At 42.1% G+C, this 16,323-nt stretch overlaps 1 protein-coding gene across 1 annotated transcript in view; it reads left to right on the forward strand.

Annotated features, from left to right (window-relative positions):
* LOC124241335 (SHC-transforming protein 3) overlaps positions 1-16,323 on the forward strand; it is a 116,097-nt gene that overhangs the window by 24,383 nt on the left and 75,391 nt on the right. Inside the window, exon 2 of the mRNA XM_046665037.1 lies at positions 14,912-14,982. Coding sequence (XP_046520993.1) covers positions 14,912-14,982 — 71 coding nt within the window. The remainder of the gene's footprint in view (positions 1-14,911; positions 14,983-16,323) is intronic.

Consider the following 16,323-nt stretch of genomic DNA (forward strand, 5'->3'; position numbering starts at 1 on the left):
AACGGTTTTTAATTGCGTAAGTCATACGCGGACACGTTCCTGTTGTAAAAATTACCACCATACGACACGTACCAAGTGAAAAGGCGACAGCCTTCTTCACCACCGTCAGGAGTCGGATTCCCTCCTGGTGGTCCTGGCGGTTACACTTTGGTACTGTTCTTGCACCTCTTCTTTCTGTGCGCAGACGTGCATAACGCAGACGTGTGTGCCGCTAGAGGTACGTACTCTGTGGGTTTTCCCTTTTTGGTTTTAACATAGATGGTGTTATAGTATGCATACTTTCCTGAAGTTAGCTTAATTATTATTAGACTATTATTCTTTTATTATTATTTCACTTGCCTTCGAGATCTTTCCAAGATAGATCCATCTTTTTGTTTTTAATTACTGCTTGGATCAACTATGATTTATTTAATTTCTTGCTAATACAAACAACCACATGGTGAAAATCTTTGCACGTCTTCTTTTAAAAGGCGTGAGAATGTCCCTCAAGTAATTTCTCCCAAGAGAAGTTTCTAAGTCAAAAGAGAAGAGCACATGTCTCAAGTTTGGAGTTGTGCTCTGAAATGCTTGTACCAATCACGGTTCCACCAGCAGGAAATAAGTACTATTTCATCCCACTTCCGCCAACACTGATGTCATTAAACTTTCCAATTTTTGCCAATGTTCTGTTTCTCATTGTGGTTTGACGTTGCATAGCTTTAAGTACTAATGAAGTTTAGCACATCTTTGCGTGTTTGGTGACCACTGGGTGTTTCTGGAAATTCCGTCTTCCTACTCCACCTCCATTTCCCATTGTGGAAAGGAGGTGCTCATAGTACCCGTTATGTGGGGCTGTTGCAAGGATCATGTCCCGAAGTGTCAGCACGATGCCAGGCACACAGTGAGTGGTCAACAAGTGTTCGATCACGGTGAACATTTTGGTGTAATCCCTTCCATTTTTTCATATGTTAGCTTTTGAAAGGCTTGGTTATAATCATACTGTGTATATAATTTGGTGTCTTTTCATTGACTATATCACATTCTTGTCCCCAATAATTGTATAGTCTTCATAAATATGTGATGATGAGGTGGTCCATCCAGTGGCTTGACCGCACTAACCACCATCCCTTAGGGACACTTAGTTTGTGTCTTTTTTTTTTCGTGAGGAAGATGGTCCCTGAGCTAACATCTTGTCTCTCTTCCTCTGTTTTGTATGTGGGAGGCTGGCATGCTCATCATGCATGGCTGGATGAGCCATGTGTAGGTCCACACCCAGGATCCAAAGCCATGAACCCTGGGATGCCAAAGCAGACTGTGCGAACTTAACCCCTGCACCACCGGGTCGGCCCCATGTCTGTGTCTTTGTTGTTGTGATAAAGAGTGGCTGATAGAGCGTCTTTGTGCATGAAGCTCTTGGGGGTATGGATACTGAAGATCTGTTCCTTATAACTTAAGAAATTAAGTTTCTTGAGCAAAAGCACTGTTTTGAGCCTCTCTATATGTACATCCAGATTATTTTCTGTATGGCTATACAAATATTTTTAAAATATTTTTTATTATAAGAGTAAATGCATACTTATTACTAAAAAACCCAATAGTCCTGAAAAGTGTGAAATAAAAGTATAAAGCCACCTCACTCCCTCAGCATGGTCCCTGTGAACACGCCAGGTGTGGGTCTTGCCTGATCCTTCTTCTATATAATCAAACACACGCACACAGAAGCATGGATGTGTGTTTGGTTAGGTAGAGAAAACATGAGTAAAAAGAAGGAATTTGTCTGTTTGGATTATTATTATTATAAATAAAAGTCAATATTGCCTGTCTTTTTTTTTTTTTTAGCATTTTCACACATATTTTGTTGTGATATACCCTATGATTTCTCAGGTTTGTAGGATTTCAAACCATACTTTATCTCTCTTTAAATAAAACCCTTGGGAATGGGTCCTCGTTGTGAAAACTCAGGTCCAGCCATGGTCCTGAACAACAGCACTGGGCTCAAGATGCGGCCCAGCCCCCCAGGCCCCAGGAAGAGCACCCCGGGCTCTGACAGGCTGGACCTGAGGGCAAGGCACTCCCTCCCGCTCCCTGAGGAGTGAGAGACATATTTGTAATTTGCATATTGATTTGCCATTTACAAAGCACCCTGACATGCTAAGGAACCCTGCAGAAGCTCTGCCCCTTGGGTCCTGGATGTTCCCAGCAGCCAGCAAGAATGGGATTAATTTTGGGGCCTGCCACTGCACTAGGTTCATTTTGCCCACCACCTGGAACACCAAACACTGGGAAGATGAGATCACAGCAGAGAGAGGGTTTAATCACAAGGCAGCCAAGTTAGGAAGTGAGAGCACGAGTCTCAAGTCCACTTCCCTGAAAATGGGGACTAAAGGATATTTATGGGATGGGGGAGGTGGTCTGAAATGTGGAAAGAGGTGATTGGAGGTGAGGAGAGGGGAGGTAATTGATGATCTGCACAAGCGTAGTCAGACTCCATGCCTCTTCACAGAACGCATACCCACAAAATGGCAGAATTATCATGATCTGAGGGTGGAGTTTTTAGTTTCTTGATGTCAAAAGGTTGCTTATTGGACATCTGCATGGGTCCACTTGCTGGGTTGGTGGTGTCAACCGGCTTGAAGTGGACAAGGGGTTCTAATTCCTGAAAAACAGCTCACACACCCATTACCATGGTGACCCAGGCTCCAGGGAGATGTTATCTATAGGAGCCTAGTGGGAGTCAGGTAGTGTATTGCCTAAGTAGCACAGTTAACGGTGGGTGGGTTAAAGAGCTAAAAGCTATAAACAGTAATTGCAAAAAGGAAAAAAAGCTTTAGTTCCTAGCTACTTAATCATCAATGGCTAACTGTTTTCCAGTTTCAATCCCCATATTCTTTGGTCATTCCTTATTCTTGAGGAATTTGGGGTGACAACTGATCTAGCTACTTCCTGTTGAATTGGGGCATAGATCTGGGTCAGAGGGATGAAACTGTTTATCGCTCACTTGGAAACATTCTCTTCATGTTGACATTTTGTATTATTAGAATTTTGTACCTTGCTCAACAGTTTTGGAAGAACATCGAAAGTCACATTTTATAATCAAGTATTGGACCAGAAGGATAAGAAGTATAGATGACCCAAATTTTAAAGTCCCTGAAAAATAGACCTAATCCCAGTGGAGCCTCCATCTGATGATCTCCAGGTGGGGACAGACATCTGGTCTGAGTTCCTGATAGTCTTTTGTTTTACTGGATGTGCATCAGAGACAGGAACAACACTCTGATCTCTCAGTTGTCATTGATGATGGCTATCAGCATAGACTCTCTGCCTGGGGGTCATCACATTCCTGAGGAACTCAAAAGAACAAAATTATGGACTTATAGCAGCTTGGAGGAGCCATAAAATCTACAGAGCATGTTGGGGTTAGTTAATCAGAGGTCATTTAAAGTTACAATATGGTTTCTTTTCTACAATATGGCTTCCCTTATGGCAACCTTGTGTGGAACTGGTGTCAGCCTGGTGTCAGTCTGGGCAAGCCCCCTCTGGGCTCCAGGCTCTCCCATAAGTCTTGAACCCCAGACAATTTTCTGTTGTTCTTCTGTCCCTAACTTCCTGGATCCCATGGGGACCTTCTGCAATCCTGGCTCCAACATTGTGTACCCCTCTCCCCTAGGCCCTTCACCCCCTAAGACTAGGGAGATGGGGGAGGGAAGGACAGACATACTGCCAGAGCCACAGGGACAGTTCCGATGTCACCCTGGCCCTCAGACCACTCATGGCCATGACTACCCCTGTGTCTTAGGTCTCCGCACACCCCTGAGATGGCAGCTCACAGCTCTCCAGGGTGAGACAAGGGCCATCTGAGTCTGCAGAGGGTGACATGTCTGTGATGAATTCTTCCCAACTCTGCTTTGTCTTCCTGCCCTTTCCAGGCATTTGCAGCCGGCTCAGACCCATAGTCACAGGGAAGCATCTGTACCAAGACTCTGACAAAACAGTGGCTTTTGTCTTAGGGCTGTTGCAATTATTGCTCTGTTCTTGCGTGTGGAAGGAGCAACATTTTCCTTTACTTTCCTCTTGCTCCGATGAATGGGAATTCTTTCTAAGCTGCAGCTCTTTTTCTGATGGCTCCGGTTTCTTGCCTACACACCCGCATCATTTCTTTGAATTCTTGAACAAGCCAGCTCAGTTTATTCTGTCAGTGACATCCTCACTTCTGTTATGGGAGCTCGGTCTCCACTCCTCGACATTTTTGCTTTCAATGTTTGTCATTCAAAAAACTAATTTTATTCCTTGTCCTTGAGTTATTATTTTTAATAACAGTGCTGTTTGCCCATATTTCTCTGTTTCCTGAAGACAGCCCTCAGAAACTTGATTGGAATTATTTTATTTTAATACGAACTTTGGTTTTCACAAAGTCCTTCTACCACTGTTATGCCATCAGCTTCCTAAGATCTGGGCTTTCTGATGCCCTTAGAGGGGGTCGTGTGTCCATGGGTTACAGAAGGAAAAGGAGGGTCTTGAAGGGGCTCAGAACAGGCCTCCCCAGGATATGCCACTTTGGTATGTAGAATGTATTGAGCTAAAGGCAGTCAAGACCCTGTGGGACCAGAGAAACTTCTACCTCTCCTTTAAAGAATTTAAACTGGGGGCCCTGACCATAAGAGTTATTACCAGAAATGAATTTTTATGACCTATCTGCATGGCAGGGCAAACCTCTACTGAACATCTGCTCTTATTGTCCCATGAATTACCCTCCTCCCTTCTGAAACCTCAGGCCCCTATCCCATTCCTTAGCTCTAGATGGCGTATACACCTCATTTTACTTTCATGTCTCTGACCCTCTCATGTATGTGGGGTTCCTGTACATATGCAATTAAATTTGATTTTCTCCCATTAATCTGCCTAAATTTAATTCTTAGACTGGCCATAAGAACATAGAAGGGTAAAGGAACATTGATTCCTCCCTGACAATCTAAAAGCCATGATATTCTGGGACCCTCACTGTAATCTAGAGTTTGAAGAAACAAAGCATACCAAAGTGTATGCCATTTTTAGCTACATGTGAACTGTATCAGAGCCCTGAGCCATGTGTGTGAAGGTGCCTCTAGGAATCTGGACTAACACATACATATGACAATATGACTGGTGTCTCGAGCCACGTGGTGTGCCAGGTGTTGTGTGAGACACTTTACAGGTGGGTTTTATACTTCAACAAATCCAAGAGGTAGATAATATCATCCATGTTCTCACGTAGGGAAAGCGAGGCTCAGGGAGATTTTAATTTAAGGAAAAAATTGCTAATTGTCTAACGCTATACTGATTAAATAGAAGAAGCGATATTTGAACTTATGTAGCCTGCATACAACACTGATCAGATAAAAAATCTTGGAAAGTTAGATCAGTCGCTATACAGACCAACCTGAGACCTGAGTGCACATGAGAATCCCTGGGAGTTTGCAGGAGGTTCGGAGCCTGCACGTCTAATAAGTTCCCAGATGATGCCGATGCTCCTTCAGGGGACCCCGCTGAGCTCCACTGCCCCAGACGTACAGTTAGTGTGGACCCTGCTCCATGGTCCCTTCTTCGATTCCCAGCGGTCATTCTTCAGCCCGGCTTTGGCACATTTCTTTTGCTGCCCCGTGGTCTGGCTTTCACAGGCGTGACTTGGAAGTCTTCCAAGGCACAATGAGACCTGTTCAATTTCTCCCTCCCTGAGCATCCTAACAGGTGCAGATAAGTGCCTATGAATTGTGACATGAACGATGTAGGATATTTTACAGGTAATTAGCAAACAAGTACTAATATTATTAATAGCTACAATTTAAGGATTACTCAGGCATTTTAAAGTAATTTAAGAGACACTTTTTGTCCAGTACCAGAAGGCTAAAGGGCAAATTAGTATGCTAATAATAAATATTCAAGATCTAACAGGTTTTTCTACAGGTCTAGCATGGACGACATTCCCATTTATAGACCATGCTTGACAATAACGAGCCTGTTGCTGTGAGTGCCCACGAGTTGATTCTGACTCCTAGGGACCCTGTGGACAGCAGAGCTGAGCCCTGTTTCGTCTCTCCCCTTCCTGCAGTGTATCAGACGGTGCTCTGCTGCTATTCACAGGGTTTTTATGGCCAATTTTTTTGCAAGTGGCTGGCCAGGTCTTTCTTCCTAGTCTGTTTAGTCTGGAAGCTCTGCTGAAATCTGTCCACCAGCGGTAACCCTGCTGGTGTTTGAAATACTGGTGGCACAGCTTTCAGCATCACAGCAACACACAGGCCCCACAGTGTGACAACCAACAGACAGATGGTGTGGTTCCCTGACTGGGAAACCAACTGGGGACATGTCAATGAGAGCACTGAATCTTAACCAGTAGACCACCAGGGCCTGGACACAATAATTTCAAATTAGAATTAGAAGGTACCTCTAATAGTCACTGAGGTAGAAATCACCAAGGTTAATTACTCGTAAGTTCTCCTAAACTCTCTGGCTGGGAAGCTCTGGGGACTGAGGAGCAGTTACCGTTAACTGTGCAGCTCCAGAAGCTGCATTGTACCAGGAGCACCATTGTACTCCTGGACCGTAGATGGTTCAGGCAGTTTCACCAAACTCCAGGACTGAGACTGGCATCACACATTCACTCCCGACGGCTTGCTGAAGCGAGGGGATGGAATTCAGTGACACCACAATAGGAGTAGCCCACCTGAGAGGCGTGGCTGGCCTCACTGACCACTTCGCTCCCCTTGGCAGCTACAGGGCAAGGTGACTCTCCAGAGGATGGACAGGCAGCTCCAGATCCCTCGTAATCAAGAGTCACCAGACGTCCTTGATCACTTTGTGGTCAATTCTGCATCCTAGCATGGAGGTCCAATCTTATTAAGCATGATCTTTTTTATGGGTGGAAAATATCTTTAATTTTTCGTTATTTTGTACAAGTAATAAATGAACACATTTAGTCACAAAATGTTTAAACAGTACAGAAGTGTTCAGAGATAAGGCCCTTCTTTCCCGTCTCTCCTTCCACTGCTCCACCTGCATCTCCTCTCTGTGCCCTCCTGTCTCCGGCGGTGGACCCAGGGAACCAAGCCCCCCTTGCGTTCACACCCTTGGGTGGTCCCCTCTCCTTGAGTCTGGACCGACCCCATAACCTGCTTTAACCAAAAGAATGTGGAGAAAGTGACAGTGTCTCTCGGAGACTCTAAGCTTAAATCATTTTAAAAATGGCTGCATTGGGAATCCTAGTGTGGATGTGCCCTGAGTGTTTAACCACACGTTTATTGATAGACATTTGAGGAGGGGGTTCAGATCTGCCCTCTTTACAGGCAATGAAGCAGTGAATATTTCGTACACACGGTGTTGTGCACTTATGCATGAATAGGGTCCTACAAATACCCTTACTGAGTCCAAGGGCACATTTTCCATGTCCACAGGTACTTCCAAATAGTCATCTAAAAAGGTTTCACCAAATTACACTTTTTACGAGAACGTGTGACAGGCCCATTTTCCTGCTTCTTCACCTAATTTGACCACTCTGCTGGGTGGAAAATTGTGTCTCTTTCTGGTGTTTATTTTAATTTTTCTGCTCACTAGTTTGACAGATGCATGTTGCCAGCTGTCTTTCTTCCTCTGTGAGTCTCCTGTCTGTATCCTTTGCCCACTTTTTCCACTGAGGTGATGAGCTCACTTAATGACTCATAGAAACTCTTTGAGTACCCTGCATGTTACTTTTTTGTTAAATTTATTGCATTTTCAGAGTCTTTCACTTGCCTTTTCCTGTTTTTTTATATCATTTGCCTTTTCCTACAAAAATTATTAATTTTCATGAGCTCACTATGGCCTTTGAGTTTTAGGTCTTGTTACAGAAATATTATTCTCTGTTTTTTTCTAATGTTTCTATAATTTTGTTTCTTAGCTTTAGCTCTTTCATCCTTTTGGGATTTATTTTTGTGCACGGAGTGGGTTGGGCATGTTGGAGAGGGCATGCCATTCACACACCACAGTGTTTGTAACACACACCTTACACAACTGTACACAACAGCTCTGGGCAGGGCTGTCTCGATCATTCTTTTCCCAACTTACAGCTACTCATATCCACGTGTTTAGTGACTGGCTCATCTTTTCTTCAAGGATTCCCACAGATCCATACTTTTCTGCTGGGCTCATTCTAGTCCCTGCATGATTTGTCTTTTCCCACATCAATATCATATCATTTGCATGAGTTCCTTTTCATTTTTGTGTTATTCACAAATTTGCGTTCTCAGGGATCTTCCTTTATGATATAAACTTTGGAATTAATTTTTCAATTCTGGGGGAAAAAATCCTGTTGCAACTTTCATTGGCATGACAATAAAATTGTAGATTAATTTGAGGAAGACTTGGCATGTTTTTAGTATTACATCTTCCAATCCAGAAATTGTGGCATGCCTTTCCGTTCGTGCAGGCTTGCTTTTCTTTATTCATCCTTCCCTAAGGTTCTTCGAGTTGGCCGTAAGTTTCTTGTTAAATTTATTTCGTGTTTTTTCTTTCTTGCAACTGTCAGTGAGATATTTCCCCCGTTATAGCACTGCTTTCTTTTACTAGCCTTTGCCTGATTGAATCGGTTTTATCTTCTTAGTGTTTTCTTTGTCACGTTATTTAACACACATGTATATATATTTAATCCATGTGAAAGTCTTTGAGCTTTCATCGGCTGCTGTGACCCCTTCCTGATCACTGGGATCACTGAGGTGTGTGGACTTGCGACTGGTGTTATGTTTTATTTGTGCATTTTCTGTTTTCCCCCTTCTCTTTGCTGGTTGGGCTGTCTAATTTGAAAGTGGATCATCCTAGTTTTTCTTTTTTTGGTGAGGAAGATTGGCCCTGAGCCAACATTTGTTCCTAATTCTCCTCTTTTTGCTTGAGGAAGACTGACCCTGAGCTAACATCTGTGCCCATCTTCTTCTACTTTGTATGTGGGATGCCTCCACAGCATGGCTTGATGAGCAGTGTGTAGTTCTGTCCCCAGGATCTGAACCCACAAACCCTGGGCTGCCAAAACAGAGCACGTGAACTTAACCACTACACCACTGCGCCAGCCCCCTGATCATCCTATTTTTATTTTTACAGTGGTTCATAATTTTATACACACATATGTAGGCTTACGCTTTTCTACCGCTTCCTAGAATTCATCTGTTCTGGACCAACCTTCGCAAAGCGCAGCAGCCTTTGGCACGCATCCCTTCTCTCCAACTGCCCTTTCGTATCTGTCCTCCACCAGCATGTGGAGATTGTCTGGGACTTCAGTTCCCCATCACTGTAAAAGCAAACATACTTGAAGTTATGCGTCAATAGTTGTTAAGGCGTAAGGCGTACTGGAACTTTGTTGGTTCTTTTCTTTTCAGTGTTTCTCGTAGCCCACATCCTCCTCTTTTGTAGTCGCTGTTTCTCCGGAATAATTCTTTCAGAGTGTCTGTAGGCGGTGAGCTCTCTGAATCCTCGCTTTGCCCTCCCACTGAGTGCGAGTTTGGGTGGATGTAAGATTCTTGGCTCAGCACTTCTCCTCCTCAGTCTTCCAATGATGGGCTTTGTCTTCTGTATTTGGCTCTGAAAGAGAACTTCCTTTGTAAGTAACCTGTTTTCTCTTCCCCTCGTGGAATGCTTTCAGGATGTTCCGCTTTTGAACCTTTTGTGCTGAAATGAAGCTGTCATATGTCCGCAGGCGGATCTTTTTCATGTTTCTTCTGGAACCTTGAAGATATAAACACATCTGACTCCCTAAAACGCTAAACCTTTTGCTCTCTTCGTTCTTGAATATTTCCTTTTATTTTTCTTTTCTTTTTTCTGAAATTCCTATGAGGCAGATACAGGAACTTCTGCATCGAAATTCCAAGACTTGACACTTTCGTATTTCCGTGTCTTTGGTGCTGGGAGATTTTCTTCAGTTCTGGGAGGTTTTCTAGGCCCCATTGTCCAAGCTTTCATAATTCTTCAGTTTTGTCCCATTCTGCAGCCCATCAATTGAGTTTTCTATTTATGCCATAAATCACTAGATTTTCTCTGCTAGCTCTGTGCTAGACATGGATGGAAGAATCAAAACCTCATTCCCAGTGGTGAGCAAAACTTTTTAAAAAATGCCTTGGAATGCATTGAAGAACAAAAGTATAGGATGCATAATAGCAACCATAAAGTCTTGGGAAAGGCAATAACTAATATCTGAAATGGAGACAACTCAGGTTTATGGATAAGAAAACTTATAGCAAATATAAGTTCTTCTCAAGGTAGTATGAAATTGTTGCTTGGAATCCAAATAGTTTTTTGAGGGGTAAGGGAACTTCAAAAAATGATTTTAAAGTTCTTAAGGAAAAATACACACAGGAGACGCAGGAATTGACAGATGAGGTGCAGCAGGATAGAGTTGAGGTAAAGTCCTGTACCGAGTTAGGAATTTAATATGTGTACCAGGAGTTGGCCCATTGGTCCGGGTAGACGTGCATGAATTGTTCCATCAGTGGAGGCTGACCTTATAACTCATGCCATATCCTATATAGACAAATACATTCCTAGTAGATTAAAAGGCTAAATGAAAAACATTAACTAAAACACTTAAATAAGTGAATACATAGAAAAATAAATAATAAATAAATTTGATAAAGTGAAATGTAGGAGACTATTGTAAGAATCTGGGGACAGGCAGACCCTCTCTAACAAGCAGGGTGCTCCGAAGCCACACAGAACACGATGGACACGTGATTACAATAATTACTACAGCACTACTCCAGTAACAACATGTGTTAGACGAAATGCAGAGCCATCGAAAGAAAAATGGTTCAATGGGAGATTAACGTCCTATTAATCCATAAGAAAAAAGATGAAGAACCTAATAGAAAACTGGGCCGAAGATATGAATAGTCAGTTAACAGAAAAAGAAGTGCACATGGCCAATAAACAAGTGAGAAAAATTACATAACCTTACGAGATATCAGGGAAATGCAAATTTAAACAAAAACAGAAATACTCTTACCCATGATAGGCAAAGATTCAAAAGGCTGATGCTCTACAGTGTTAGGAAGGAGAGAGAGAAATAAGCTTGCTGAGGCATTGGTGGTGAGAGGACACATTGCTAGAGACCTTTGGGAGGGTAATTCAACTCTGTGACATTGGGGGTGGCATTCACATAGCACTGCAAATGTGACAGTGATGGTAATCATATAACTCCCAGACAGCGGTGATTGTATCCACATAACTCAGTGACAGTAACGGAGGCATTAACATGGCTGTGATGGTGGTGGGGGTGGTAATCACATCACTGCAGCTCTGGTCATGGATTCACATGGCCTGTGTTGTTGTTGTTGGTATTCACATAACTGTGATGGTCATAGCGTTATTCACAGAATTCTGTGTTGGTCATGGTACATACGTAGCTCCGTGATGGTGTTGGTGGTATTCATTTAATTCTGTGACACTGTGGTTTCCACTCAACTGTGTTGGTGGCGGAGGTATTCCTAACACTCTGGTATTGACATAATCGTGCAATACAGTGGCAGTATTCACATAACTCTGTGATGTTGGTGGCGGTGTTTATGTAATTCTCACCTGTGGTATTGGTATCCAGATAACTCTGTGAAGTTTGTCATAGTAGTCATGCAACCCTGCTGTGATGGTGACAATATTCACACAACTGCAGTGGGGTGGTGGTGATGGTATTCAAATGGCACTGCCGTGTTGGTCGTTGTATTTACGTAACCCTGTGGAGTGGGTGGGAGCCGTCACATAACTCATTGGTTGTGTTCGTGGTAGTATTCCCATAACTGCATCGTTGGCTGTCTTTTCACACAGCTCTGTGATGTCACATAGTCACTTAACTATGAGGCTGGATGTGGCATTTTAGATAATTCTGTGATGGTTGCGATGGTATTACTATAACCTTGATGTTGGTGGTCATGGTACTCGAATATCACTGCAGTGTTGCCAGTGGTAACCACATAACTGTGACGATGTTCACCATATCCACATTACTCTGTAATGGTGGTGGTGGTATCCACACAACTGTGACCATGTTCGACGTTGGTGTTCTGTGATGGTGGGCATAGTATTAGGATAATCTGCAATGGTTGTTGCAGTCACACATCTGCGATGGTGGTCACGGGATGCTCACATAACACAGTGACTCTGGACATGAAATTTGCATAACTCTGCAATGGTGGTGGGGACAGTATTCACCTGTCTCTGAGAGGTGGAGGTGTTGCTATTGACGTGACTCTGTCACTTTGGTCATAGTCATTACCTCTCATTGTAACATTGCTGGAGGTGGTATTCACATAACTCTAGGATGTTGTTGTGCTGTTCCCATAATTGTGGCCGTGCTGGGTGTGGCAATCCCATAACTCTGCAAAGTGGGTCGTCGTCTTGACATATCTTAGCGACAGTGTAGTGGTTTTCACATAACCCTGCCGTGGTGGTGATGGCATCCACGTAACTCTGTGACAGCAATGGTGGTGTTCACGTAACCCTGCACTCTTGTTCATATAACTTGTGACATCGTCATGGTATTTACACAATTCTACAATGTTGGTCATGGTGTTCATGTAACTCTGCCATGCTGTTTTTGTGGTATTCTCATAATTCTAAAATGTTGGTGGTGGTATCCACGTAACTCTGGGATGGTGGATGTGCTGTTTGTGTAACTCTGTGACTTTGGTGGTGGTGTAAGGGGCATGGCCCTGTCATGTTGGTCTTGGCCTTCATGTGAATCTGGGATGTTGGTCGTTGTAACCACATCACCCTGCCATGTTGGCGGTCGTCTAAGTCATGTATCTCTGTGACATTGGTCAAGATGTCCTCATAGCTGTGATGGTGGGGGTGGCATCCAGATAACTGTGATGTGCTGGTGGTTTCACATAGCCGTGCAATGATTGGAGTAATAGACACATTTTATGGGTGTAGAGACTTGTAGAAAGTTTAAAGTTTTGCTTAAAGTTACACAACAAGACATGACAGAGTCAGGCTCAAATTCAGGTTTTTCGAATAATCCAAATTCAGTCTTTTCTGTACTACACCATGTAGTCTATTCCTGCTAAATCTAAATGTAAAGGCTTTGGAATACAACATTTATATCTTCAAACTCCCCAAGGGCCTTGGAGCACAGCTATTGTCTCTTCCGTTCTAGCTGTTTATCCACAGCTCCAGTTGCGTCCACATAGTCACATACACACACCTTTTCATGTGTGAAACTGATAAAAAATTTAGCTACAAATTCAGATGTATAAATTGAACTTTTGAAAATTTATATTAAATAATGCAGAAGAGGGCTTTCCCATAAACCAAAGTAAAGCATCTTTGAGGGTAATCTAGAGTTTATTCAATTACAGTTTATAAATAATTCAAAATATATTTATTAAAGAATGAATTTTAATGTTGGTGAAAATGTTGGTATTGTAGTGTTTTCGTTCTTTCTTTAAAAATTATAAACCTCTAGAAGTCTGTAAAGGACTAGAAATGTGACGTGAGGATGCTGGAGCCTTGGTGGTGGGTAAATGGCAGGTACGTGTTTAAACAATCATTGGATTATGCATTTAAGATTTCTACATTTTACAATATATAAGTTATACCTCAACAAAAGTTTTTAAAAAGGAACCTTTTTTTACATCACAACGTAGCATGTTTATATTTTGTATAACTGAAACAAAAACTTCATTAAATAGTATTTGCAGTGACTGTATGGACATTTCATATAAATGGAATCATACAAAGCCATTCGTGCCTGGATTCTTTCACTTATCACAATATTTTCAAAGTTCGTTTATGTCGTAGCATGTAACAGTACTTTATTCCTTTTTATGGCTGAATAATTTTCCATTGTAAGGATTTACCACATTTTGTTTATCCATTCACCAACTTTTGAGTTGTTTCCGTCTTTCGGCTGTTGTGAACATTGTTGTTATGAACGTTTGTGTACAAGTTTTTGTGTGGACGTGTTTTTATTTCTCTTACGTATATACCTAAGAGTGGAATTGGTGGGTCCAATGGTAACTCTGTGTTTAACTTTTTGAGGCAGCGCCACACTGTTTTCCGAAGTGGCTTCATCGTTTTACCTTCCCTCCAGCAGTGTTATGAAGGTTCCAGTTTTTGCACATCTTCCCCAACACTTGTTATTATCCAGCCTTTTTATGATAGCCATTGTAGTCGGTGTGAAGTGATATCTCACAACAGTAATGCTGTAGTCAATATCTTGCATTTGCATTTCCTGCATTTGCCTTGCACTTTCCTGATGGCTAATGTGTTGAGCATCTTTTCACGTGCTTATTGACCATTTCTTTGAAGAAATGTTGCTCAGATCCTTTGTCAATTTTTTATTTTTACTTATTTTATTGAGTTAACATTGGTTTATAACATTCTAGAAATTTCAGGTGTACATCATTATATTTCTGTTTCTGTGTAGACTACATCATGTTGACCACCCAAAGACTAATTACCTTCCATCACTGTACACATGCGATCTGTCATCCCTTGTACCCTCCCCTCCCCTCTTCCCCTCTGGTAACCACCAATCTAATCTCTGTCTCTATGTGTTTGTTTGTTTTTGTTTTTATCTTCTATTTATGAGTGAGATCATATGATATTTGACTTTCTCCGTCTGACTTATTTCCCTTAGCATAATACCCTCAAGGTCCATCCATGTTGTCACAAATGGCAAGATTTCATCCCAGAAAGATACTTCTAAATAAAATGAAAATATTATGGGTTTCAGAAAAGTCGAGTGTGGTGCCAACCTAAGCACTCAGGATATTTTCTTATGGGTGTGAGTTATTGCTTTTATAGAAACAAAACAAAGTATCACCGTGAATATGGAGTTGAAGTTTAAGAAACGAGTATGGCTTTCAAAAACGTCCTTGATGTAGTCAGGAATTGTCTCTTCCCCTCGTTTCCCCGGGCTCATGATTTCCGTTTTTTCCCCTTGCAGTACTTGGGGTGCATTGAAGTTCTACGCTCAATGAGGTCTCTCGACTTCAGCACGAGGACGCAGATTACCAGGTAAGCCCTCTTGAAAATGGACTCCTGTGATCTTCTTTCAGCAAGGAATGATTTCAAAGGTTAACAGCCTGGAAATTTCCAGAGGAAAAGGCTGCCCCTTGAGTGCTGGTGACTGGTGACAGGGAGTCAGGACTTACTGTATTTCAAGACTTTTGCCTGTTCATCCATGTTTGTGACGTGTGTCTCTTGACGTGAGTAACCTGAAGACACTCCCCACTTCTAAGCCCTTTCTATCATTAAGCTGCAGACAAATGGAGTGTTTACATTTGTTTCTTTAATATGTGAAACCCTAATACCAGACTGATATTTTAAAAGGTACTGAACTGTGTTGCTTCTTTCTAAAAAAGGAGGTCAAGATGTCAGGAGAGAATTTCTGATAGTTTACACAAAGAATAAAATGCACAGAATTGGAAGTAGAAATATTCGTGGGAGCAGTAGTTTAGAAAGCAGACTAATTCTTTAAGGGGTCAATGATTTTGAACAGGTTTATAAATTCTCCACCATCAACTAGATTCTAAAGCCATCCTGAAAAGGAGCAGTGGAAGGCTAGGGCTGGCTCTGTGAAACGGCTACGTTTCTGTGGATGATGAGCTTGGCAGTTGCGGAATTGTTTAATCTAAACAATGATCTCAGAAAATGCCTCATATTTATTTCATTCAAATTACCCTATTGTGTATCTTTGGGTTAGCAAGCCAGAGTCTAGAGACTGAGCTTTAGAAAGCCGTTATTTTTAGTAATTAGCTGCTAAATAATGTACACACCTCAGTTATGTTTTAAGCCCCACAATGATACCTCTTCTTCCTCACCAAAGAAAAATTTGTGTTCAAAAGAGTTGATGATTCTCTCTAAAGTGACTCGAGACACACCTGGTGGGAATGCACTGACATTAGTAATCTACACTAAGGGAGGAATCCATCTTCATATATTTATAGAAAATGGCTTATGAAAATTGCCAAGGCCAGGGAATTGTATTTTGAAGTGAGAGTATTTCGAAGAAAAGTTTGAACATTTACTTAGTCAATCATTCGTTCATCCTACCCATGACAGGTCAGGTGTGGAGCAGCATCTGTGAGCAGGGCACTCTGCCCTGTGCCTGGGGAAATGTGGGAATATATGACAGTATTCACCTTCTTGTGTGTGGTGGCGGTTGTCTTTAAAGAGAATTGTTGGCCATTTCTACTGAATTCCCTTTATAGATACTAGAACTTGAGATAATTTCATGTCATTTTAATTTTCCTGCTGTATTCATTGAGCATTTACTGCTGACAGTGCACACACAGCGTGCTGGCCAAAGTAGGCTGTCTTGTTTTGCCTGGTCTCCCAGTTTTGGGGAGAAAGATG

The sequence above is a fragment of the Equus quagga genome, chromosome 6, assembly GCF_021613505.1.
Source record: "Equus quagga isolate Etosha38 chromosome 6, UCLA_HA_Equagga_1.0, whole genome shotgun sequence".
Taxonomy (NCBI): domain Eukaryota; kingdom Metazoa; phylum Chordata; class Mammalia; order Perissodactyla; family Equidae; genus Equus; species Equus quagga.